The sequence below is a fragment of the Crocuta crocuta genome, unplaced genomic scaffold (assembly GCF_008692635.1).
Source record: "Crocuta crocuta isolate KB4526 unplaced genomic scaffold, BGI_CrCroc_1.0 scaffold190, whole genome shotgun sequence".
Taxonomy (NCBI): domain Eukaryota; kingdom Metazoa; phylum Chordata; class Mammalia; order Carnivora; family Hyaenidae; genus Crocuta; species Crocuta crocuta.
In genome coordinates, this window is record NW_027527955.1 from 7,072,400 (window position 1) to 7,100,256 (window position 27,857).

Here is a 27,857-nt window from a genome sequence, read left to right on the forward strand (position 1 = left end):
CGTATGTGTGCGGCACGCAGGTGCAGATGTACCGTTTGCTGCACAGGATCCTTCTCCAGTGTCCCTTTCCTCTAAAATCGGTGATGCTGTGAGGTGCTAGGTGGGAGGAGGAGGAGTGAAGGAAGGGTAAAGTCACAAGGACACAGAAACGGAGGTGTGACGCACTGGTCCTTGACAAGGCTTGACGTGTGAAAAAGCCTGTGTCCTGTGCAGGCTGAGTTCCTGACCGTTGTCCTGACCGTGCATCCCCCTGACCTGCTGACCTGCTGCACACACTCCCAGCTGGCGCTGCCAGCGACGACGCTGCTGGCACAGAGAACGCCTGTAGGTTTCTCTCATCGAGCATCTGCTTGGCTTGGGTCAAATCTAGGTATCAGCTGGAAAAGCCCCTTTCCTTCCGTGGCAAGTGGTGCTTCCCACGGGGACTATCTATAAGCCCGGGCCTGGAGGCGCTCTGTGGAGGAGAAGCGATCTGTGCCTCCTTGCTGCTGGGTCTTCTGCCTGGCGCTTCCTAGAAGAGATGGAGTCAACGCTCCTTGTCTTCCTCACCGGGACACGTGTGTTCCGCACACATACGCCCCTCACTTACCGGTTCACACTATTTCATCATTAATGCTAGCATGTCCTCTTCACGCAGGTGGAGTTAGCAGGCTGTTTGCTTTGCTGGCTGCGGTCCGCTGCGCTCAGCTGTGGTGGGGAGGGATGGCAGGAGGCTTTGTGTTACCTGGGAGGCAATTTGACAACCGGGACTTTGTTTCTGTGTCCTTGTGACTTTACCCTTCCTTCACTCCTCCTCCTCCCACCTAGCACCTCACAGCATCACAGATTTTAGAGAAAAAGGACACTAGAGAAGGATCATATACAGCAAGGCTTGGCAATCTTTTTCTGAAAAGAGCCAGATCGTAAATATTTTGGGTCAAAAGCAGCCATTGAGAGGAGCCTGGGTGGCTCAATTGGTTAAGTGTCTGACTCTTGATTTTGGCTCAGGCCATGATCAGGTTTATGAGTTCAAGTCCCGCACTGGGCTCTGTGCTGACAGCTCGGAGCCTGCTTGGGATTCTCTGTCTCTCTTCCCCTCTTCTTCACACTCTCTCTCTCTAAATAAATAAAGTTTTAGAAAAAGCAGCCATAGACACTAAGTAAATGCATGAGCATGGCTATGTTCCAATAAAACTTACTGAAAAAACAAGCAGGACATATTTGTCACATGGCATGCTTACCCTTGATATAGGTCATCTCCTATATTTTGCCAGTGACCAAAGTCACCTTCCTGGGTCTCTTGAATGTGTTTTCTTCAGTAGGGAGAGTCTTTTGTTTATAATTTTGAGTTTCTTGGTTTAAACCTAAAGCAGGGTGCTGACACTGGGTTATTCTTAACCAAAAATCTAGTCCTATTTGGATAATGAGTATGTACATCACATCATTACCTACCTGTACTTAGAAAGTTAACTTCCCAAAGTAAAAGCAAATAATTATAAAATTGTGTGTGTGTGTGTGGGGGGTAGATAAACCAACAACCAGGGGAACAGGTGTATTTCATGTCAATATAAATAAATCACCAGTGTGAAAACAACTCTAGATAAAAAATGAGCAGGGTTAGAAGGACAGAAAAAAATGTGGTATATCCACATAATGGAATATTATTCAGCCATAAAAAGGAATGACCGTCTAGCACATGCTATACAACATGGATGAACCTAGACATTATGCTAAGTGAAAAAACCCAGACACTGGGGCATCTGGGTGGCTCGGTCAGTTAAGTATCCAACTCTTGATCTCCGCTCAGGTCATGATCTCACAGTTCGTGGGTTCGAGACCCATGTCGGGCTGTGCACTGACAGCACAGAGTCTGCTTGGGATTCTCTCTCTTTCCCTCTCTCTGCCCCTCCTCTGCTTGTGATCTCTCTCTTTCTCAAAATAAATCAATAAACCTTAAAAAATATTTAAAAAGGCCAGACACAAAAGGACAAATATTGTAGGAGTCCATGCGTATGAGGTTTGAATAGGGGAATTCATAGAGACAGGAAGTTAAATAGTGGTTAGTAGAAGACAATGGAGAGTTATTGTTTACCGGGTACAGATGGTGTTTAGGATGATGAAAAGGTTCTGGAAACAGAAAATAGATAGTGATGATGGTTGCACCACAGTGTGAATTTACTTAATGCCATTGAATCGTACACTTAGAAATGGTTAAAATGATCCATTTTATGTTACATACATTTTGTCGCAATATCACAAAACAAGAGCAGTGTTATGTGGGGGTAGAGAACAGAGCAGAGATGGGTCAATCAGAGAAACGGATCCCGAAATATCTAAGAAACAGCCCTTCCGGTATTTTGGTGGTGTGGCCGCCCACGTGTCATGCCTCACTTCCTCTCGCACCTGGGCTTTCAGGGGTGTTCCTGATCCTGCCACACCTGCTCCTTGTTCGTCCTTCCAACCAGATCCATTCAGGGGCCTTCCTCTGAAACTCTACACTGACTCCAGGTCCTGCAGCACCCCATCCTGAATTCCAGTAAGAGCCACGTAACCATGAAACAGGTGGCTAAGATGTTTTGCCTACACAGCATTCCCACAACACAAAGCAGGGCCAAAACAAAGCCACTCTGGTGCTTCGAGAAGTATAATCAAATCTCAGTTTAAGTATCAGAAAAGTAGGGTGAGGGCATCTGAATTCTTATGATCACACCAATCAAATGGGCCTCTGTTCTGTGGTCCAGTAAATAATTTCGTTAATACACACATTTGTGCAATTTACATATAAAAAATGGTTTCCCCTTTGTCCCGTCTGGCCAGCTAAGTCTCAACTGTCATGGTTGTTATTAATCCTTGCCCCTTAGCATGGAGTCCATCCTAAAAGTTTCACTTACCACTACTGTTGAGGTGATGAGGCACACACACTGGCTCTATATACACAAGGTACCCTGGTGGCCTTTGCGCTCATGCTGTGAACTGACACAGAATCCGATCTCCAGGTGGGGAAAGCTCAGATAACCAGTGGGGCTTTCTTCAGTGTATGGTGACAGGTTAGCCTTTAGCTCTGTATCATTGCTGTTTCTAAGGGCTGGAATGACCTCAGATTCTGCTCTTCTGACTCATAAATGGCCCCAAAGGGCATGTGAAGGTACCTAGACTGTCTCTAATTGCCGGTCCTCAGTGTAGCCTGCGGCTGCAGCCAATTTCCAGCAAACCTACATGAAGTGGCACTGCACTCCAGCCTGATGGCATTTTATCAGCCCTCTTCCCTTTGTCTGTCATGTTTCCATCAGCCACCACGAAGCCTCTGAATATACTCTCGGTACCTAGTTAAATGGAAATGGGCTGCAGCCGGCGCAGCTTTGATCTTGGTTAGCTGCCCTCCGTTGAAGAGGTTTCCCTGGATGATCCCTCCTTATGTGTAAGGTGGCTGCAGGGGATGAGCCTAATCCAATTTGGTCAAGCACAACCTTGAGACTCTCCCGGTAAATTATAGTCACTGCTGAAAAAGTGTGGGGGATGGTGCCCGGGAGCCACTCTCCTACAAACTCATGTCCAAGTTATAATGAAAGCAAGCCTCAGACCAAATCCTGCCACACATACAGACACTTCTTAAACAAAGAGCTATCAAAAGCAGGCACAAACCAGGTCGTCCATCAGCCTGCTCTGGGAGCTGGTTAAATCTTAGCTCTGTATCCTCTGAGTGTTTGGAAATAACCCGTCTGCGTGAAGGAACCACTGGCACAATGTTCCAGGGAAGGACTCTATTCCCTGTGGCAACACATAACCAAAAGTCCTCCAAACAAAGACTGGAAATGGAGCTTTTCAGGGATGTTCGGCCTTGGTTGCCATTCCTCGGGGCATTATACGCAGAGCTGGAATGCTTTAGTGAACTGGCCCCAGTTGTCAAAAATAATAAATATGTGCCTCTCTGTACTGGTGGGTAAACAGCCACTTCTCCAAGTTCCCAAGTGTCCCACTGTCCCTTCCCTGGCTGACAACCCTACACAATCCTAGCCTCGGGTCCCAGAAACCAACGAGCTAGTGCTGGGCAGAGCAGGACCCCTGGGGAGCCCGCTCCAGCGCTGTGACCAAGCTTCCAGTGTGGACTGGTCCGGGCCTAGGAAAAACTGGTTGTTTGCGAGTTTGAATATCACGGAGACTTAGAATAATGGCTAAAGGCAGGGTGGATGGTTATATCCCTTCCTGTAAGTATAGGGAGTGTCTTTAACTCTTTGAGTTAATCCACAGTCTCGCTGATAAGAATCCATGTTTAACTTTCATCATGCTAGTTAATAAGATACTAATTCCACCAATAAAAATCCATTTCTGACATGGCTATAAAGCTTCTGGTGTCGGTTGGGATATAGATAACAGAACACTTGTATGAGCTGCCTTTGAGTATCTGTTCTGGAGGATGTACCTGAGTTGTAACTACCCCTAACTGATTCACACAGCTCTGTTTATCCTGAAGTATTTTTGTATGAATTACAGGCATTATACCAGTGCTGTCGAGAACCTGAGGAATCTGAGACTTTACTGTGCTTGCGAGCTAGCTCATTAAACTGCCACCATTTCACAGATGCCGGAGAAGACAAGAGACTCCCACATTAGAGATGTAGAGATGTATTATTAACAGCACAGCAACCAGCTTGAGCTTCACATTTGCATCCATCCCCTTGCCTCCCACATCTCACAGGGGCTGATGTGGCAAACTCAGTGAATTTGGGTCACAGTTGAGGAATCCCATGCTTAGAGGACCCCAATTTTTTATAATGGGCTGTAAACAAATCTGCCCAAACTTTGCCCCAGAGGGAGACATTATCTTTATTATACTAAACAATAAACAAACCTGTCCTCTGCTCTGGCAGGATTCAATATCTTTCAAGGTTATTCACCATACAAACATCTATGACAAGACAGTTCAGAACCAAGAGCTCTGGAGACGTGCTAAACGATTGTCTTCTACTAGTGGCACCAGTGGAACTGGCTAGCAGTCTGAGTGGAAACATCTTCAATTCACCAGGATGGTTGAACATTCATTTTCACAGATAGTATTTCAAAACAGAATAAGCAGAAGTATGAGGGAATCCTTTGGGGGTGATGGAAATGTTCGATATTATTATTTTGGAGGTGGTTACATGATTTCATAAGTTTGTCAAAATCCTTTGAATTTTACTCTTAAAATTGGTAAATTTTGCTGTGTGGAAATTCTATCTCAATAAAGCGGACTTCTTAAAAAGCAAAAAACAAACAAAACACACACACACACACACACAAACAAAACCCAAAATAAAACCAAAAAACCAACCAAACAATAAAACCCAATGTAGAATTGGAATATGGGAGTATCTATTTGCAATAATGCTTAGTGTAAGTATGATGTTTTCCCCTACAACATCCCTCTGACACTTCCATAGCTAGTGAAATCAAGTCAATAGGGTTCAGTGGCTTTCCAGCTTCTGGGCAGGGGTCTGGAGTGGGCTTTTGAGGATCGCTGGCAGGTAAAGTCTAGAGGTCAAGTTTCTCAGGTTCCTAATATCAGACTTCCAAATGTGTTTTACCAGAGGTTCTAAGTCCCCAGATGTCAGGAATCTATTTGAAGAATACTATATAAAAGCTGGAAAAACTCTCCAGCAAACAGCATGTGCACATAGGCGTACCAAATTTGCACACAGTCTCAGTGGGCTCACAAATCTCTGAGGCTTATCAATGCACTTTGAACCCTTGAATTATCTGGAGACATCAATTCCCGGAACAAGCGCTCCTGTAACACTGAACTCATTGACCACTGCCATCAAAACACCCAGTTGCCAAGCCAAAGTGGCTTATAATCCAGGGTATCACGTAGCTGACGTTCTCCGCTATCCAAAACGTGACCCCAAATCAGGAGGTAAGAAAAAAAAAACACTGTCCAGAGCATAGAAAAATCAGGACTTCAGGGACACACAGTACACAGAAACAGAGTCGAACTGTGTTCCTTTAAACCGTGATTTTAAGAGGATGCATGATTAGATTAGAAAGGACACAAATTAGAAGTGAGGGAATAAGGACAGAAAGGCGTAATTAATAACTGCAATGAATAACTGCCGACAGCGTGACATAAAACTCTTGCAAAACAACAACAAAAACCCAGAAAGAACTTAAAAAATTGTTCAGTCTTGGCTATTTAGCGAAAAGGCAAATCACTCTTAAAAATGTGCATGACTCTTTGGAACGGCTCCTTGTAAGTCATGTGAAAAAATAACTGCTAATGAGGTTTTTTCTTACAGGCCTGCTTATGTTTTTTATATGTTTCATATATTCTGGCTAAAAGGATGGATACTGGCTCTAATACATCTACAGCCTCAAACTATTTCAACACAGGATTAAAACAGGAACTGCATTGGCCTTTAAGGCAGAAAGGCGGGACTAATATTTACTGTAGGTCTTCCTTGTTCCGTGTTCAAAGCACCTTCCGCTTTCATCATACCTAATCCTTTTAACAGGCCTTGAAGTGGTGGTTGTCATTCAGTTTTAGAGGCTGAAGAACTGAAATTCTGCGAGGCCAGATAACTTGTCCAGAAGCAAGCAGCTATAAGGGAGTGAAGCTAGGATAGACACCAGCCCACGCTTTTTTCCATTAACTACTCCTTTAAGGGGAAAATTCATTTATCTGGAAAAATCCATTTCAAATGAATTTTTCTGAAAATATCTCATAAATAAGTTTTTCTCTACAAATCCTCTATATTAACTAGCTTTGTCAATATTCTACCAGATTAGAAATCAGATTAGAAGTCAGATCAGCCTTGGGACACCTGGGTGGCTCAGTCAAGCATCCAAATCTTGATTTTGGCTCAGGTCATGATGTCACAGTTCGTGAGATTGAGCCCCATATTGGGCTCTGTGCTAACAGGGTGGAGCCTGCTTGGAATTCTCTCTCTGTCCCTCATCTGCTTGTGTTCTCTCTCTCTCTCAAAATAAATAAATAAACCTAAAAAAAAGTCAGATCAGTCTTTTGATTATTTTCTTATATTCTTGGCTTTATTCTAAAACACATTTGGTATGTTATTAATGAGTAATGTTTACAAATGGCCCTTTCTTTTTTTAAAAAAAATTTTTAATGTTTTTATTTATTTCTGAGAGAGAGAGATAGCGTGAGCAGGGGAGGGTCAGAGAGAGAGGGAGACACAGAATCCGAAACAGGCTCCAGGCTCTGAGCTAGCCGCCAGCACAGAGCATGACACAGGGCTAGAACCCACGAACTGTGAGATCATGACCTGAGCTGAAGTCAGACGCTCAACTGACTGAACCATCCAGGCGCCCCCACAAATGGCCTTTTCTTAAAAAAAGACCTGCAAAGGAGGAAAAGTGGCTACTTTCTCGCTTCTGTTATGAAACAAAGGCAAAAATACAGAGTAAGGTTACAAAACATTTGAGTTCTCAACTCTGGGGCAGAAATACTCCCAAGATTAAGAATCTTATTATCAAGATCTGAAAGAACTCTTCTCTAATGTATGTGTAGACAAATCTCCCAGCAACTGGAAGGTTCACTAGAAGGTCTTTCCTCAGTGTTACTATTTAATAAAAGAATGTTCTAAGATAAATCTGTGACAGATCTCTCAACTATAATCTCCTGGAGGGCAGGGGGCAAGTAGACGGCTTCTCAAGGGGGCTGCATTAATTACAGCATCCAAAGGGGTAGCTTGGAGTGAGAGGAGGGGATCGATTCTTCTCCCTAATTAGCAGATTATTTCCCAAATCCTCAACTACCAGGAAACTTCAATAAAATCTATAGATTTATTCAAGATGATGTTCATATAGCCAATTTATCTTAACTGCCCTTTCTTTCTTAAGGACATCATTGATAGAGTTAGTTGAACAAAGTTCATTCTTGAGAGAGGATCTAAAGCATCAAAAATAGTTAAATTTAAAATTAGAGCTTTACTACCCCCCAGATTATTATTCTAGTGGAACATACTAAGAAATAGTTAAGAGCATCTAGTACAAAAGAATAATTAGAAGAGCCAGTTGAATTTCCTAAAGTTCCTTAAGTGCACTCTATCTAAAACGGCAGGCCACTGAGGTGTATCTATTTTTTTATGTTTATTTTATTTGTTTATTTTGAGGCAGGGGGCACACAAGTATGAAGGGGGAAGGAGCAGAGAAAATCCCAAGCAGGCTCCGCATTGTCATCACAGAGCCCGATGCAGGTCTCAGTCTCAGGAAGGGTGAGATCACGACCTGAGCCGAAATCAAGAGCTGGACACTTAACCGACTAAGCCACCCAGGCAGCTCATATTTTTGGTTATAATGGAGATAACAATGAAAACATTTAAGAAGAATCTTTAAAAGACAGACTAGCCTATTCTTCTCAAAAGTGCGGTGGCCATATCTTAAGAAATATTATGTCCCACAGGCTTTTAAAGAGAATTACCTTTTTGTATAATCACTGAATCCACTGCTGCAGATCACGGGAAGCCACTGAATTAGGTTTTAAGACAGGCTTCATACAAGATTGGGAATAATCCTGCTCTGAAATAACCAAACCAAAAAAGACTTTAGGAAGGGAAGAATTTAGAGCTCTTTCTTTTTCATCTCTCAGGGCATTTCATTCTTTAAACGATGACCGTTAACTTGATTTTCTTCTGGGAGATAGTTCAGCCATATTCCTTTGGAGAGTAAGGCCATAGCTCTCCCCGTGTTATCACTGGCCAGTATATATAGAAACATGATGGCAGGTTCCCTTTAGGAGATCAAAATTAGCAATAGGCTTTCTTCCTTCCTTCCCTCTCATCCGCTTTTCTTCCTTCCCATGCCTTTTTCTTCCCTCTCTTTCCCTCCACCCCCTTCCCTCTTTCTTTTCCTCCCTCCCTTTGGGTAATCATTTCATAGATGGCAGATACATGATATGCATAAGGATCATGTTTATCTTAATTCATAATTTCGTCCTAAGTTTGCCTAAGTTTGTGGCACAATTTTTGATGCCAAGAACGTGCTTAATATTTTTTTAAATGTTTTTTTTAAAATTTATTTCTGAGAGAGAGAGAGAGACAGCGTGAGCAGGGGATGGTCAGAGAGAGACACACACACAGAATGTGAAGCAGGCTCCAGGCTCTGAGCTACCTGTCAGCACAGAGCCCGATGCGGGGCTCGAACCCATGAACTGTGAGATCATGACCTGATCCAAAGTTGGACACTTAACCGAGTGAGCCACCCAGGTGCCCTAAGAACGTGCTTAATAAATATTTGTCAAATAAATAAATCTGTGCAATACTTCTCTGGGCCAAACATTGAGCTAGACACTTAAGTTGCAAAACTCCTGTCCCATAGGCTCATCTGGAACATACAAAGATGTGTTTAGGGAGGCAGACAGGATTGGATCTGTGATTATACAGAATGGGGTACTTTTTGCTAAAGCAGTACTAGAGGCACTGACTAAGGTATAACTTAAAATGGAAATGTGCATGGTCTGTTATTGTTGCCATGGTCACACTGGTATTCATGGCCCTGAACTGAATTGGTTCTTCGCCTCCCGTTTTAGAATGAATGCGGAAACCCTTCTCATGAAAAGAAGCCCCGAAGTAGGCTGAGTGAGCAGCCAAGCTGGCTGCATTCCCTCTGGAGTGGCCCAGGCACTGCCCCATCCCTTCAGCACTGGCCGTGTAGACCTTCCTCTGCCCGTGGCACATTCCCAGCACATCTAGAGTCACATTCCAGAGCGTTCCCGCGAGTACCCTGGGCCTCCCCAGTTTGGGTCTTGGTTCGGCTCACAGTGGCCGCTCGGTTTGGCCGCCACCCGCCTGTGCTAGCACGCCACGGGAGGGAACACAGGCTTCTAAAGGACTTCTAGCAACTTGGACAAATTTTCTTTTTGTTCTTATTTTTTCCCACTGACTATAACTTGCAAATTAATTTTTCTCAAGTGCAATTAGATTTGAAAGGAGAGAAAACATGAGTCAGGAGTGAAAGGGATGTGTCCAAAGAGATGAGACATGGTCATTGTTTAGATTCGATTAGAAGAGATTTCTTCACTGGACTGAAAATTTGGAAGAAACAGACTCTCATCTTTTTCAACAGAGCTGACAGGCTCTGAGTTCTCGGAGTTCATGGGACTGTTCTTGAGAATCCAAGAGCATAATTTCAAGAACAGGAAACATGATGGCTTCTTAATCAAATTAAATAGCAAAATGAAAGCAATAATTACTCAAATTTACTTGGCAAATTGGTGAGACAAATTAATTGAAACACTACTTTTGATCATAAGGATATAATTAGAAAAGTCTGGTGGATGAAAATATCTCCGAGGCATGAATTCAATCAATTGGACAACCTGATTATAAAGACCTTATGCTTAACATGTAAATCTCAACTTACTGTTATGAAATGCAAAAGAAAGAAAAAAAGACTAATCAGCAAATATTCATTAAAAATGGTCCTGTACATGGGGCGCCTGGGTGGCTTAGTCGGTTAAGCGTCCGACTTTCGCTTAGGTCATGATCTCGCGGTTCATGGGTTCGAGCCCCGCATCGGGCTCTGTGCTGACTGCCAGCTCAGAGCCTGGAGCCTGTTTCAGTCTGTGACTCCCTCTCTCTCTGACCCTCCCCTGCTCACACTGTCTCTCTCTCTCTCTCCTAGAAATAAATAAAAATATATATATAAAAAAAAAGTAAAAATGGTCCTGTACAAATAACATGAATAATGGCAGCAAACATCTACTGGATTTTTATTATGGGAAGATACTGTGTTACATTACATAGTATTCTTATCACTTGTACTGCTTTTTCCTCTTAAAAAGTAACACATAAATTCACCATTGTTAACACTTACACAGCATAAGCCGTTACTGACCCTTAATCTGCAGCCACAGGCTTCATGATGGAAGAACAGGGCACCAAGGCCAACAACAAAAAAGACAGACGGAGATGCCTTTTCTGTTCGTAGCCTCATCTTCCACTTACAAATGCCACTACTTCTCAGTAAAATCTGGTTCTATAAACCTCTGAACACATCTAAGCTCGGCCACAAGAAGCCGTTTTGTACCTGGTAACCCCTGACAGCTCTGATTCATTCAAGTTGGCCCAGTCAGACTGAGAAGAGACACTTTTATTCCGTTACTGGGACTGGGGAGACACTCTCCCTCTCTTACGTGACACGAACAAGCTGCAAGTGCCGAGTGCAATTGGGCATGAGAAGAGAACTAGCCTCAAGGTGAAGCCAAACTGAAGACAGTGGGACTAAGGGCGGAGAAGAACCCGCAAGTGGCAGAGGTCTCTGGTTCGGGAAAAACCTGGGCCCTGGACAACATCTTTGAGCGCCTGGATCAGTCAAGTCTGCCGCTCACCTTAGCTCTGGCCTTGCTATAATAAGAGATGGCAAACATCTTCTTGGTGTAAGCTGGCTAGAATCAGCTCTCTGTAACTTAAAGCTAAAGCCCCCTAATTTATATAAAACAAAATGAACATTCAACTAAATTCTAGCAAAGTACAAAAAATGAATTATCTTTCTCTACAGAGGACAAACTGAAGGTTGCCTTAGGGAAGGGGGTAGGGGGATGGGCGAAATGGGTAAAGGGGAGTGGGAGATACAGGCTTCCAGTTATGGGATGAGTAAGAGCCAGGGATGAAAGGCACAGGACAGGGATTATAGTCAATGACTAGTAGTGTCATATAGGGGCACACAGTAGCTACACTTGTGAGCACAGCATGACATACAGAGATGCTGAATCACTGTGCTGTGCATGTGGAAGGAATGTAACACTGTGTATCAACTGTGCCCAATAAAAATAAAAAAAAAAATAATTGTTTTTATAAATTGGGGTAATTTTGTTTCAAAGGATGGCAGCTGGTCCCTTGCACCTGAATCACCTGAGATAACTTGTTTAAAACACAAATGAGAGGGTCACCTGGGTGGCTCAGTCCATGGCGTGTCCAACTTCAGCTCAGGTCATGATCTCATGGTTTGCGAGTTCAAGCTCAGCATCAGGCTCTGTGCTGACAGCTCCGAGCCTGGAGCCTGCTTCGGATTCTGTGTTTCCCTGTTTCTCTGCCCTTCCCCTGGTTGCGTGTTCTCTCTCTCTCTCTTTCTCTCTCTCAAAAATAAACAAACACTTAAAACAATTTTTTTAAATAAAAAATAAATAAAACACAAATGAAAGAAACAAGTCAACCTCTGATTCTAATGCTAAAGGGTGAAAGCTACCATCAAGGCAAGCTGTACAATTTTAGCTGCATAATTCAGAAATTCATTATGCAGCCTGCATGTACTCTGGTTTCCTTGTTTTGAAAATAAGTGTATTCAAACATCCTCCTTGCTTCTTCATAAAAAAGAATGATCCAAAGGTAAACAGTAACAATCTCTGATTTGCAATAGAGGGTATTTTTATGAAACTGCTCCAAAGCTTTGCACATAATTCTTGAGAAATAATCAATAGTCTTATGAAATTGTTTTCAAGGCACACACAGAAATTGTCTCCAAATATCGTTGCTAAGGAAAAAAGACATTTTCTTTTCTTTAATGTTTATTTATTTATTTTTGAGAGAGACACACACAGAGAGAGAGAGAGAGGCAGAGAAAGAGAGAGAGAGAAATCCCAAGGAGTCTGACTTGGGGCTACGAACCCTGGTATCATGACCTGAGCTGAAATCAAGAGTTGGACACTTAACCAACAAAGCTACCCAGGCAGCCAGGCAAAAGGGATTTTTAGACTCTATTAGACTCCTACCACATTACCTTAAAATCACAAATGTGAGTCTTTATGAAATCTGCTCCTTGCTGAACTACGAATTCCATGTTTGGACTCAGTTTACACATTCTTTCCCTGCGAGGCCCTTCGTATCCCCTCCCCTGACAGCACCATTTGACCAGGATTAGGTTAGATTGCTTGCCACCAAATCCACGGCATGACACAACACGGAGAAGGTAGTATGTGCATGGTGCACGAGGCTAACTGAATGGGACCGCTCAGTGCGATCCGTGCCCCCNATGCCAGCATTTTCCTTTGCATTTATGACAATCACAAACCAATCCAGACTTTGGAAAGCCTTATTAAAGAGGAAAGAAGGGGTGGTCAGAAATTCCCTACTTTTTATCCATGCAAATTAGTAGTATTTAATGTACCAACTTTCCCAGCAAATGAACTAGTATTATTTTGAGGGAAGCGGGGTGTTTGTCATCCAATGAGCAATGAGTCAAACAAATCATGCTTTATTTTCAAATCCACAGAACCTTGATATGGTATCACATTGGTCCCTTTTCCTCAGTATCTGACAGAAATTTTTTTCACAGAAGTTCTATCATACAATTTTGTTTTTAATGTTTTATTTTTGAGAGAGAGAGAGAGAGAGAGAGAGAGACGGCATGAGCAGGGGAGGGATAGAGAGAGGGAGACACAGAATCCAAGGACAGGCTCCAGGCTCTGAGCTGTCAGCACAGAGCCCAACGCGGGGGCTGAACGCACGAACTATGAGATCATGACCTGAGCCAAAGCCAGACACTCAACCAACTGAGCCACCCAGGTGCCCCTACCATACAATTTTTAAATCACGATACGGGACATAATCATAATAGTGGCATTAGACCAACTCCCTCAAATATTTATTCTTAGAGCAGAATGTTTAATGTGAGAAGCAAATGTTTAAGTTAGTACCTCACTATGAACTCCTCATCAAAAACTGTATCTATCCTTATATTGGGGGAAAGCATATTTGCTATGATTTGGCAATAATCTTTGATGTAGGGACACTGATTCCAGAAAAACATCCTCAGAAAATAATTCAATAAAGAAAAGACTCACTTTCAGTAGGTCTTTCATTACATTACAATATGCCTTAAAATAATAGAAGCTGGAATATACGTAATGCCTAACTAGAAAGAAATAAGGAAGTGCTGGAGCAAAAGTTAGGTTTATCAACCAGGGGAAACATAATCCAATCAGTACAAGTTAAAATGATGCAAACCATACAGTACAATGCAACCTTTTTAATGGATTGCTAAGTAGAACACACTACAGCTAATACCTGTGAAAATATCTGAAATTTCCTGATTAGTACAGAGAAAACAAAGTCATGAGGTGCCCTTCAGCAGTGTGTGACTTTCCAACTACTCAGCCACATCTCTCCCTGCTTCTCCTATCTCTGAGGTCTCCTGATGGACTGTTCTCATTCCTCCCCGATGCCCTTCTTATGCTGTATTCCTGGTTTGCAACATCTTCTGTCGACTGCCAGACAACCCGCCTGCACGACTTTGTTCAAGACACAGCACTTCCACAAAGCTGTCCATTCCTCTGGAGTGCGATAACTTTGGATTTCTTAGCCCTTAGTGATTTTGTCTGCCTCCTCTTCTTAGGCAGACTGTAAATTCCACAGAGTTCTTTTTAGCACATGCAATAAGTAATTAATACATGATTCTGAGTGAACTGATCAATGCATATGAACTCTTCAGAGCAGGGGCTATTTCTTAGCTTTGTATCCACAATACTTCCCACAGTTCAGGCAAACGGTAGATTGGCAATAATTTCACTAAACAAATGGAAAAGTGCACATATGTGTATTGTTACACACGACTACTAGCTGTAGTACAGGGTATGGCTTTCTCCCTTATCTTTCCTCCAGTCTCTGCTTCTATGGAAGGTCAGATACGATTCTTTTCTAAAAGGAGCGTCATCGATGAAGGAAACTTACCCAGGTCAAACTGGCCAGAAACGTAGCCACAAGTCTGCCGGACTTCCTCACTGTCCCAGCCCAAGGGGTAGAGGGCACAGCCAGCACCGATCAACAAGCCTGAAAGAGATAGGCCAAGAGGGCTTTACTCGTACTCCTCGGCATCTCTAGCAAAAAGCAGCAGCACGGAAGGGAAAATCAGTATTAGCAACATAGCAAAAGAATATGGTGTCTGCTTTTTGGAAAGCACCAGCCACTGCTCCTTAAAGCAATCTAAGGACAGTTTGATTCCAGGTACTGGAATTGATTCAAGTCTGCTTAAAAGGGGGGGGGGGGACCCCCCAAAAACCCAAAAAATAAAACAATAACAACAAAACCCTAATAGCTCAGTTTGATTCCAACTTTGCCTTTTAAAGCATTAAAAGCCTTGCAAATCCTGTTTAAGAAATACATTTCAGAAGCTTTTTAAAATCACTCTTGTAGAAATCCCACGAATTCCACCATCCATCCATGTAAACAAGTAAGTCAAGAGCAAGCAAAAGTGCCTGATAGGTTATACTTCATCATACATTAGGGGTTTTTTTTTCTTTTTCTTTTTTTTTCCAATTTAAGAATCCAAATAGAATGTGTCAGCACCATCCAATTTTGCCTAGGGGCAGAGAGAGCATAGAGATTCTCATGAACTGCGTCGGCACGTCGATTGGACCTATTAACTGTACACTGTTAGAACTCCGTTGAAAAGTTGAGAATCAGGGACCGCTCATCTGTCTCAGAAATAATCTAGAAGACAGATATGTATATAATAATCTAAGTCCTCCTTGCAGCTAAAACCAAACGTTTTGACAATTACACTGAAGAAGGTGGCGGTTTTCTTTTAATGTAATGAAGTTACCAGGGCCGGGCACTCTGAGCTGACAGCTGTGGTTGGTGCGTCTGCAGTTTTGCCTCAAAGGCTAATACGCTTTCACCAGAAGCTGGATGGGACTTAGTCACCACTGGAATCGGAGGGCTGATCTGAAAGCACCATCCTGTCACACCAGTCAGCGAGGACTGTCATCGTCTGTGAGTCCCACAAGTGTGCTGAGCCAGGAGGACCACCACGTAGGTGGTCTGAGTGGTGAGAACACCAGCCCTGTCCCAGAGAAGGTGGGTATGAGGTGTGAGGGAGGGAGCCCCTTAGATGAGAAAATCCACTCACGTGGTAACACAGAGGTGGAATGACGGGGTCCCAAATGCCTCGCAAGAGTTTCTGTATTTGTGTCCCTTTCTGTTCCCCTTTTGCTTCTTCTGCTCCTGGTAGCTGACCCGAGCGGTTATAACCCATCCACACAGCCTGTTGACAGTCACCGAAGGAGGGGCTGCTTCCCAAGCCCTCCCCAACCTCTACGCTGAGCTGTGTGGACAGACACCCCCCATGAACTGACACAAATTTCCCACCCTGGGGCCCCTCCTCACAATCTGTCCCTCGGTCAACAGTAAAACAGCCATTTCATGCTGAGGGCCTGCGATCCGAGGGAAGGCCTACAAAGAATCATCGGAACTGCATATCACTAGTTCCGGGATGCCTTCGATGCAGTCAGATCAATATGAATTGTGTCGAGGCTGAAAACTAACTCAGAAAGCAACAGTATGAGGTTTTGCCGACGAAGCAGATGCCTGGTGACTGGTTTCCTTAAGAAAGCATTTGCGTCGCTCTGAAGGCAACTCGAGATGAGTGTTACCCACCACCAGGTGAAGAGAGAATGAATGAGGCCAAAGTTGGTGTGAAGTGGGTTCCATGAATGTTTAATAAATAACATGGTATCATTTCCATGATACTCACTTCTTAAATTAATAAGGAACACTATTTTTTGAGTACTTGGGAGCAATTTTTAAAATGATGACAAGTGCAGAAAGAGAAAATTTTCAAATGTAAAACAAATGAAAAACTTGTAACATTTAAATCATCAGTTTTCTCTGTTTCGGATAGGCAAACAAATGATAAAAAGCCTCACTGGCTAATGTCCTTTGCAGATGGCAGGGAAATGTGTCACATACCCATGAAAGTGCCTGTTTTGATTTGCATGATGCCAGGCACTTTGGGAAACTGAAGAGAGAGGATTTTATATGTGGAGCAATTTGGAGTGTGGTTTTCTAAGCGGTAGAACGCTTGGCAGACAAGGTTCTATTGAGCTGTCTTTGTGAAACACTATGAGCCATAGATTCAACCATACAAATTGAGAACAATTTCATACGTAGAAATGTATGTAATGTGCATGATTTAAAAAAATACCATGGGCATAGCTCACATTAAAATCGGTAGCCTTTGGAACACCTGGGTGGCTCAGTAGGTTAGACATCTGACTCTGATTTTGGCTCATGATCTCAGTTTGTGAGGTTCTCTCTCTCTCTGCCCCTCCCCTGCTTGCACTCACCCACTCACTCTCGCTCTCTCTCAAAATAAATAAATAAACATTAAAAAAAAGTGTTCAGGGGATGGCGACTAGCTTATCTGGGTTTTTAAATATTAATATTTATGTAATTTTTGTGTTTTGTCATCCGCTAAGGTGTGCTAACAGCAAACATACTGCAGATTATAAAGGTCTGAGAAACATTTCTGAGAGAAAAACGTATGTTGCAAACCTATCAATCTAATTGGTTCTTGCAGTTTTAGGTAAACATTGGTGCCCTCCCACTACCTTTCTGCTCGTTGCATGTTCTGGAGAAAGCAAGTCCTAGATTAAATTCAGCCAAATATACAGTGATGTTTCTTAGTCAGCTGGCACAAAAAAGCAGTCAGATGACCAATTCTGCAAGCTCAGTGAAACCCTCTTCCCCAAACCCATCACACAGTCATTCGAACAAGTACCTTCAACATACCGTAAATACAACAAATCTTCAGCCAGCAGGTTTAGGACACTTTAGATGAGGCAATATCTTTCATTTAAAGGAATGGGAGAGGGGGCCCTGGACTAAAGAGAGTTTCGAGCTGTACTGCTCAATGCAGTAGCCATGAACCACATGTCGTGAGTTTAAGTTTATTAAAATTAAACTAAAAAAAACATTTCTTCAGTTGAACTGGCCACATTTCAAGTGCCTGACAGCCACAGGGCACAGTTGGCTACCACACCGCACAGGGCAAAGGTAGACTATTTTCACAATTGCAGCAAATACTATTGAAGAAGGCTATTCTAGACCTAAAAGGCTACCTCAAAAGGACGCAGGGCTGGAGAGATCTTTATCCCCTAACCCTAATCCTGCTTGTTAATCAAAATCATCCCTGATCTTTTAGATTCTCCCTCTCTAGGTAGGGCTGGAGATCAAGAAACTACATTTCAAAACTCTTCTCCTGGCAGAAATTCTAGTTCATGTTCTCTCAAAGAGAAATGCTTGTGTGGGATTTAGAAGGTAAAAGAGAAAAATAAACCAGTTCCCCACTGGTGGCTGCAACTAGAGACCTGCCTTTTTGTAGACCATAGACATAAGATTTGGGGAGTGGCTGTCAGGCAGCCTCCTCAACATCACCCACTCAGGGCAGATCATCCATTATAGCTTCTTTCTACCCCTGTACTTCCTGATTTCCTGAATTCTTCTCTGGCCTTCACTTCCCCAAACCTAAGAGGTCTGTGAAACTTTAAATCCCTGGACTGCATTCCTTTCTACTCGAAATACCTACAGTGGTTTCTTTCATTGGTCAGACTCTGGCCGGTATATGCCCAGCTCGTGCTGGCACAGATCTTTCTATCTTACCCTATTACTTGCACAAAATTCATTTTCTCAATTAAAAATTCTCTCTAGGGGCGCCTGGGTGGCTCAGTCGGTTAAGCGTCTGACTTTGGCTCAGGTTATGATCTCACAATTTGTGGGTTCGAGTCCTGCGTCAGGCTCTGTGTCAACTAGCTCAGAGCCTGGAGCCTATTTCAGATTCTGTATCTCCCTCTCTCTTTGACCCACTCCTGTTCATGCTGTCTCTCTCTCTCTCTCTCTCAGAAATAAATAAAAAAAAAAACACATTAAAAAAATTCTCTCTAAAAACAAGTTCTCTCTATTACAGCTTATACTGATTAATAAGCCTCAGGGAGTATAGACTGATATTAGAAGGCTTCATGTTAACCCTCTGTGGTGTGGTCTCTGGTTAGGGAATTTATGCTAATTAATCTTTCCTGGAGTGTGAATTTCTGAAGTGAATACTCCAACTGTTAACCAATTACCCTTAGCATGTTGATTGGAGCCAACTAGCATTTTATTGTCCATACTGAAGTACTATATTGTGAAGCCAAGTTAGAGACAATGTAACATACAGGTAAGAACATCTTTTTCATCATCACTGAAGTATTACCCAATACAACATCCTACTAGTTTCAGGTGTACGTAACAGTGATTTGATATTTTTATACATTATGAAATGATCTTCCCGATAAGTCTAGTTACCATCTATAATCATACAGTTATTACAGTATTATTGACTATATTCTCTATGCTGTACATTGCATCCTCATGACTTATTTTATAAGTAAAAGGTTGTACCTCTTAATCTCCTCCACCTATTTTTTTTTCCCAACCCCTTTCCCTCCCTCTCTGGTAATCAACAATCTGTTCCCTAGATCTGTGAATCTGTTCTGTTTCTTTTGTTTGTTCATTTGTTTTTTTTTTTTTTAGATTCCACATGTAAGTAAAATCATATGATATTGTCTTTCCCTGACTTCACTTAGCATAATAACATTTAGGTCTGTCCATATTGTTGCAAATGGCAAGAGCTCATTCTTTTTTACGGCTGAGCAATATTCCATTATATATCTCACATCTTCTTTATCTATACATCTATTAGTGGACACTTAGGTTGTTTCTATATCTTGGCTACTATACATAGTGTTGCAGTGAACATAGGGGTACATATCTCTTTTTGAATTAGGGTTTTCATTTTCTTCAGATAAATACCCAGCAATGGAATTGCTAGATTGCATGCTAGTTCTACTTTTAATTTCTTGAGAACTTCCATACTGTTTTCCATTAATGACGGCACTGATTTTTTACTCCTACCGACAGTGCACAAGGGTTCCGTTTTCTCCACATCCTTGCCAACATTTGTTACTTTTTTGTGCTTTTGATAACCGCCAATCCAACTGGTGTGAGGTGATATATCATGTGGTTCTGGTTTGCAGTTCCCTGAAGATGAGTGAACTTGAACATCTTTTCATGTGCCTGTGAGTCATCTATATATGCTCTTTGGGAAAATGTCTATTCAAGTCCTCTGCTCATTTTTCAACTGGGTTGTTTGTTTTTGTTTTTGTTTTAAGTAGGCTCCATGCCCAACATGGGGCTCAAACTCATGATCCTGAGATCTAGAGTTGCATGCTGTACCAACTAAGGCAGCCAGAAACCTTGGTCTTTTGTTTTTATTTTTATATCAAGTTGTGTAAGTTCTTTATATAACTTTGGATTTTAACCTCTTATTGGATATATCATTTGCAAATATCTTCTCCAATGCCACAGGCTGTCTTTTCATTTTGTTGATAGTTTCCTTTGCTGTGCAGAAGCTTTTTAGTTTGATAAAATTCACATTTGTTTTATTTTTTGTTGCTTTTGCCTAAGGAGACCAGTCCAAAAAAATATTGCCAAGACCAATGTCAAGAAGCATCTATGCTTTCTTCTGCAAATTTTATGGTTTCAGGTCTTACATTCAAGTCTTCACCCTATTTTGAGTTGATTTTTATGTAAGGTGTAAGAGAGTGATACAGTTCATTCTCTTACAGTCTTCCCAGCACCACTTATGGAAGAGACTGTCCTTTCCCCATTATGTTCTTGCCACATTTGTCATAGATTAATTGACCATATATGCATGGACTGATTTTCAATACTATGTTGAATAAAAGTGAGGAGAGTGGGCATCCTTGTCTTCTTCCAGATGTTATAAGAAAACTTCCAGCCTTCCACCATTGAGTACAATGTTAGCTGTGGGTTTATCATATATATGCCCTTTATCATGTTGAGGTATGTTCCTTCTATACCCATTTTGTTGACAGATTTTGTTTTTAATCAAAAAAGAAAGTTTAATTTTGTCAGCTGCTTTTTCTGCATCTATTGAGATGATCATATGATTTTTATCCTTGGTTTTGTTAATGTGATATATCACATTAATGTGGCATACAACATTGATTGATTTGCAGATGCAAACCTGCTGTGCATTCCTAGAATAAATCACTTGATTGTGGTGTACAATCCTTTTAATGTATTGTGGAATACAGTTTGCTAATAATCTGCTGAAGCTTTCTGCATCTACGTTCATTGGGAATATTGGCTTATAATTCTCATTTTTTGTGGCATCAATGTTTGGTTTTAGTACCAGGGTAATGCTGGTCTCATAAAATGAATTTGGAAGCATTCCTTCCTCTTAAATATTTTTGGAATAATGGAGAAGGATAGGTACTAACTCTTCTTCAAATGTTTGGTAGATTTACCTGTGAAGGTATTTGATCCTGAGCTTTTGTTTTTTGTACTTTTCTTAAGTTATTAATTCGATTTTATCACTTGCAATAGGTCTATTCAGATATTCTATTTCTTCATAATTTTGGAAAATTGTGCGTGTCTAGGAATTTATCCATGTCTGGTTTAATGATGATAACTTCTTTAGTGTTTGCTTGTCTAGGAAACTACTTTACCTTTAATTCTGAATGCCTTCGTGTGGATCTCTCTGGATTCATCTTCTTTTGGACTCTCTGTGTCTCCTGGACCTGGATGTCTGTTTCCTTCCCCAGGTTACAGAAATTCTTAGCCATTATTTCTTCAAATATGTTTTCTGACCCTTTCTCCTTGTCTTTCTAGGCCCCTATAGTGTAAATGTTAGTACACTTGATTTTGCCCTAGAGGTCTCTTGAACAATCCTCATGTTTTAAAAACTATTCTTTTTTATTTTTCTCCTTCTTTCTTTCCTTTTTTTTAATGTTCTGATTGATTTCCACCATCTGTCTTCCAGATTGTGCATCCATTCATTTGTCCATGATTGTATCTAGTGTATTTGTCATTTCAGTTATTGTATTCTTCAGCTCTGACTGGTCCTTTCTTACATTTCTTAACCCTTTGTTGAAGTTCTCATTGATTTCTTCCATTATTTTCCCCTAGTTTGGTGACTGTCTTTATGACTGTTACTTTGAACTCTTCATCAGGTAAATTACTTACCTCCATTTCATGAAGGTTTGACTCTGGGGTTTTATCTTGTTCTTTTGTTGGGCACATATTCTTTTGTCTCATTTTGTTTGACTTTCTGTATTGTATTTGTTTCTATGAATCAGGCAGGACAGCCACCTCTCCAGGTCTTGAAGGAGTAGCCTTGTGTTGGAACATCCCCTGTGTAGACTGCATGTGCCTTGTGGCTTTGGCAAGCTGGTTGCAGATCAGTAGGCAAAGGCAGGTTGGGGAGGGGCCCCTGGGTGAGACAGTGGGGTCCCCGGTATAAGAGGGCTGGAGCTGGAGAGAGCACAAGGACCACCTTGATTGGATGGCTGAGGCTGGGGCAGGAATGGGACTAGGGCCTGTGGCATTTGACACCAGTGCCACCTTGGGGGAATGACTGGGGCTGATATGAGCCAGGGGCCCATTGCATGACAGACTAGCAGACCAGCCCGAGTGCCTGGACCCTGCTTCTGCCCACACTGTTAGGTGAAGGAGGGGATGTAAGAAATGATGCTCGCTGGTCCTCCAACCCCAGAGAGAGTTCTAGCAGTTCTTCACCTGTTTGGTGGAAACTATAAGGTTAGTAAATGGATCTCCTTTACTTATTGTCTGGTTGCCCTTTAAAACGCTAGTTTTTGCTGTGCCTCTAGGTGGAAAAGCGTGCTTGTGGGCCCCTCAGTGATATCTCTCCTTACTGCAGGTCAGGGAATCAGGCGTAGGGTTTCTGTCACTGCAGTGTCTCTGGCTCTCCTGCTCTTCTATATGTGGCCGAACATTTGTTGTGCAGAAGCTGCCTGATCAGCCTCCAGTTCCTTAGGGGGAACTGCTCCATATGTAGGTGTAGCTTCTGTGTCCTTGTGGGAGGAAGTGAGTTCAGGGTCTTCCTCCACTACGATCTCGGACATGCTCCTGAGAACACCTTTTTTAATGGAAGAAATCTGCCATTCTTCAGTTTTAGCCGTGTTAAACCTCAGACCATGTTGGAGAAATCAACGTTTCATGAAAGTGTAGTTCGAAAATCCCCAAATTTTAAACCTCTTAGTTGTTATTCTGTCTTCTGAAATGGGGCTCAGAGAATATTCTGGAACTTGAGGTGGTCGCCCAAAATGATATCTGAGTGACTTAATAGGTTTTAATAGCTCTAGTTGCCTAATTTACTCCTGGGGAGCAAATGGCTCAATTAGATTCTCTGGCTCACAAACTTTTATACACTTTACATGGATTTTCTTTACTGGAATGATAAATCTAGTGGTTTATAAACTTCAAGGGCTTAATTATATGCCATTTTAACCAAATTCCTTTGTCACTGCCATCAAAGAAATCATGAAAAAATAGTCACATTATCACATTTTTTGGAAATGTGTGTCTGTAGGAGTGAAAGTGAGGAAAGACACAGTGGAGCAAGGCCACAATCTGAGGAAGGTGGTTAACAGAGGTGGGGTGGCCAGAGGAGGTCTGAGATCATTTGCAGCTATAGGCTCAGTTGCAATTAAGCGGCAATTTATTTTTGCAATCCGGAAGGCTTTGTAACTTTTAAGGGGTCATGGGTAAATCACAAATTCGTGTAAATTAGCTCAATCTTTAGTTTGGACCTGGCACCTTGCTGAAATCAGCGATGGGGGGACAACAGACCATGAAGACGGTCAGTTGGTAGGAGGTCGTGGAAATTTAGAGAGATGTTGCTTCGTGAGGAGAATGAAAATAATAATTCAAGAAATGGCTCAGTAATTCTTAAAATGAAAAAAAAAAAAAAAAAGCCAGTTGAAGAATGCATTGACTATTAGGCCATGCCAACTTGAATTCCCTAGGGTTGGGGTCTCACCCGGTTCAAGACGATTAATAGTTAAAGAACCAGGTTGGTGGAATGACCTCTAAGGAGAAGCCGCTGTTCCTGGAGAAGAGACAGTACAGATAAATGCAAAGAGGCACTCAGGAGCTGGGCAGCGACGCTGTGTTTTATAAAAGAGATCTGTCTTTATCCCAAAATGGACTCTTGTACCTAACTCTTAGCTTGCATTCACTCTGCCTGCTCATAAAACACCTTTGGGAGCGTCTCCAGTGGAAACCCTATTCATTTTCACACATTGCTGGAAATGTCTGCCATGATACTAATTATTTCTTAGAATTCAAGTGTGAAGTCTGAAGTTTGTAAAGAGCTCAGTGGTCAAAGTAAGTAAGAACCAGATGCTGGGAATTTTCCCTTCTGCAAAACTCTTTCTATTCAAAGTTGGTACTTAAACACTTAGCCAGGGGAATATTAACATAACAATTCGGCTCCTGCCAAGAAGGCAAAACAAACCTCCAGTCAGCCAATGCCAATTACTCTCCACAGGTGGTAAGAATAGAGTCCTCATGTTAGACTCATAAAGGCTTATTTTTTCCAGGCGCTTCTGAAAGTTTTTATGTGATCTCACTTTTTTCCATGACTATTGCTCCATTCTTTCTCCACAGTTTATTATTTTTTTTTATACCGTGACTTTTTCCACTTATTGCCCTTTCCGTGGTCTCGCCAACGTTTCCCATCATTTCATCTTTTATGTTTTTTTGGATACTTCTATCCAGCCTCCAGTTCCTTTATCTTCCTTTCTGTGGCAAGCACAGAGGGAAATTGTTCTTTACTCTTCTCATGTAAGCTGCTAGGTCTTGTCGTCTGTTTTCTGGACTTCTCTTTGGATGACGTTGGCACATTTCCAAGTCTCCATATGCTAATTTATGTACACAATACTCGTCCATTCTCACCCGTAGATAACAGTCCCTTTACAAAATGTAACAACAAAATAACTCCACTGGTGGCGAGGAAATAAGAGCAAGGGGCAGTATTATAATTCTTCAGGCCCTGAAAGCACCGTAAGGAGGAAACACAGTTGACCCTTGCACAGTGCAGAGGTTAGGGGCACTGAACCCTTGTGTAGTCTAAACTCTGTCTATAACATTTGATTTCCCCAAAACTTAACCACTAATAGTCTACCATTGACCAGAAGCCTTACCGATAACATAAAGTTGATTAATCCAAATCTTGTATGTCATATGGATTACAAACTGTATTCTTACAGTCTAAGCTAGAGAAAAAGTATTATTAAGAAAATCAAAAGGAAGAGAAAATACATTTACAGTACTTACTATATTTACTGAAAAAAACCCGTGTATAAATGGGCCCAATCAGTTCAAACCTGCGTTATCCAAGGGTCAACTGCACTTGGATATTCTAGAAGAAGGAGGCTTGGGCAGGCTTATAAACCACACCCCCTTTCAAAGTGCTTTGTGGAAACAGGTATTGAGGATGTCAGAGGCTTGTCCAGGGCAATCCCTGGGCTCCTGGGTCCTAGTCCAGGGCTCTTTTCCACCTATCATGATCCCAGTGCTTGGACATAAGGCCACTCCAAGGTCACTCACTTGCCACCTGCTACCTGAGTTCAGCTACAGCCGTGTCGGATTTCACCAACATCATATTTTACTAGGTAAGACTTTTCACCTGCAAGTTCGTATTTCTTGTGTTTCAAATCAATGAAAGCTGTGCCAGCACTGAACTGTGCAGCTGGTACAGGGCCACGTCAAGGTGGTCTCATTAAGTAGCTCAGGTGCTCTGACCAGTCCCAAAGGGCATTTCTCACTGGGGACTCTCAGTTCTTTCAATATGTCTTGAATTATCTCTTCTGAAAGCTGAATTCCTTCTCTTTGACTGAAATACTCTCAGTCTTTATTTTATGCTCAGGCTCCGCCATGAAAACACTAGCTGTTAAGGTCTATAAGCCTCAACATGCAGCCTGCCCTGGCTGCCCCAACAGCGAGCTGCAGGCTTTACCCCCTCCTGTGAGCTCCTGCTGGGATGTACTCTGTACCATTTCTTTGGGGCTTACTACCTTGTTGTAGGTATTCATAAGTATTACATCTCCTGGAGAGCCAGAAACTTTACCAGATATTTACTTACATTTGTCTCACTGGTTCATGGTATTTGTAAAATATTAAATAGCAGTGATTTATTTATTTAGTATTTATAAAAGCCATAGCATAATTACATAATACTTATAGAATAGATAATATAAAATATATCATTGCCTTCATTTAGTAAAAGAGGAAACTGAGGCTTAGAGAAGCAGAATCATGCTCACAAAACTACTAAATGGTAGATGCAGGCAGAGACTTGCGTCCAGGCCTGTCTGAACTCTAAGCCAATATTGCTAAACTCCACCTTCGAATGTGTCCCAAATCCCCAAGTGTTCAGGGTCTCAGCTCTGGTCTCACCTTCCAATTTCCACATATGTGTGAACCCTGCATGTAAGCAGAAAAGGAAGAATGGGGCAGAAGATCAAGAGGGGTTGCAAGTCATCATTTCTCCAGGATTGACTCTCCTATTGCCTGTAACTGAAGGCAAGGGCTTTTGAGAGCGCTAAAGATTCTCCCTTCCCTGAGCGCCAGTGAGGCAGAACCTGGATGCGAGCTCAAGCACCCAAAGCACTCTGTCCACAAAGGGCCACTGAGGCATAAAGAAAAAAACTACACTCCTCACCATCAGAAGGTTAGCCAAGGAAGACTATACCCTATCTTAATGCTAAAATACAAAATAGAAATATGATCATTTCTGAACTATCAAAACTCTTTTTACAAATGACAAGAAGGCTGTTTCTTTGCTGAAAACATCCTTCAGTAGAGAACGTATTTTAGGTTTTCTTAAAATGCTTTCCAAAATGGCTCCTGGATTATTATTTCCTCTCTTCCAGTTCATGGGTCACAAGACACAAAAGGCATACATCAGAATACCTATTTTTTCATCCAGAGCAAAAACTTCACAAGCTAATTTCAGCCATGAGTGACTTGTCATCTCTGCTCTTTCTAGAGTCCCAGGCAATCATTGGTAGGAAAAAAAAAAGTCATTTCAAACAATGAAACTTCAGACATTTTGCCATGTCTATGTGACAGTTTCCTGGTAAATTACGCCAGACTAAAAGCAAACATCTTTTCAACCCTAGGAGTTAAGAAAATCCAGTTCCACTATTTCATGTCTTTAGGTCTCAGTTTTCCTTATCTGTAAACTGGGAAAATCTCTATGCTTTGGAGTTGTTGCAAAGATTAAATGAGAGAGTGGATACAAAGAGGTGGGCACGGTAGCTCATGGGAAGAGTCCAATGAATGGTCTCAGCTGTTAGGCTTTCAATTCTTGCAGCATGTGGAGGAGGCTGGGGAATTTGGTTTAAGCCAATGTGTGTTTGTACACCATCGCCTGCAATCGAGTCCTCTGTTGTCATGGAAGGTCCTCTTCTGGGATGGAGCGCAGGGAGGGTTCCAGCAAGGACACGCTGGCCTGGTGAGGAATGATCACTTGCCCCAGAAGTCCTCTCAGCCACGGAAACCTCCGCAAGAACAAATAAAACAGCCATGGCCCGATGACCCTCACCTTCAGGCAAAGAATCCATACGCCACTGCAAGGCTAATAATATTTTCATCTGTTCCATTTTGTTTCGGTTTTTGTTGCATTTGACTTTGAAAGGCACTTTTGGCCATTCTGTGAGGAAGGTAGAGCCAGAACTGGTGTCCCCACCCGGTAGATGAAGGAAAATGGAGTCACAGACAGCGGGGGAGGTCCGAGCTGCATCAAGGAGATAACCTGAGGCAGGGCCACAAACTCTGGTTGCAAACTCGGGGTACCTGACTCCTGTGTCTATGCTTTGGTTCACAGTCTTCACTCTGACATTGCTAGGAAAGGAGCTAATAATGCTCAGTGCTGCAGCTACAGCTCTGAAACAAACAGACAAAAATGCGAATTTTCACTGCCTCTCGTGTTTCGCGGTGTTACAGCTTCACGAGCAGAATAAAGACACGGTCCCCCATTTCCAGAGCAGTGTGTCTCAGAACAGTGCTTCTCAGACTGACCTGCAGCCGAAACAGCTGATGGCTTGTTAAAAATGTAGATTCTGGTTCTCTAGCTCTGGGCCAGACGTCCTGTGATTCTAAGCAACTTCTGGTAAGACAGACATGGCTGTATAGGCCCACACTGTGGACACTGAGGGTCAAGAGGAAATAGCGCAGGCTTTGATGTCTATCATGTCAGGTGCAAATCCTGATACCACCTATGTGATATGTGACCTTCAGCAGTAA

The 27,857-nt window shown here is 42.2% G+C and overlaps 1 protein-coding gene across 1 annotated transcript in view; it reads right to left on the minus strand.

The window, feature by feature from the left end:
- The window catches only part of LHFPL6 (LHFPL tetraspan subfamily member 6), a 246,405-nt gene that overhangs the window by 15,005 nt on the left and 203,543 nt on the right, over positions 1-27,857 (minus strand). The window contains exon 2 of the mRNA XM_077752663.1: positions 14,637-14,735. Coding sequence (XP_077608789.1) covers positions 14,637-14,735 — 99 coding nt within the window. The remainder of the gene's footprint in view (positions 1-14,636; positions 14,736-27,857) is intronic.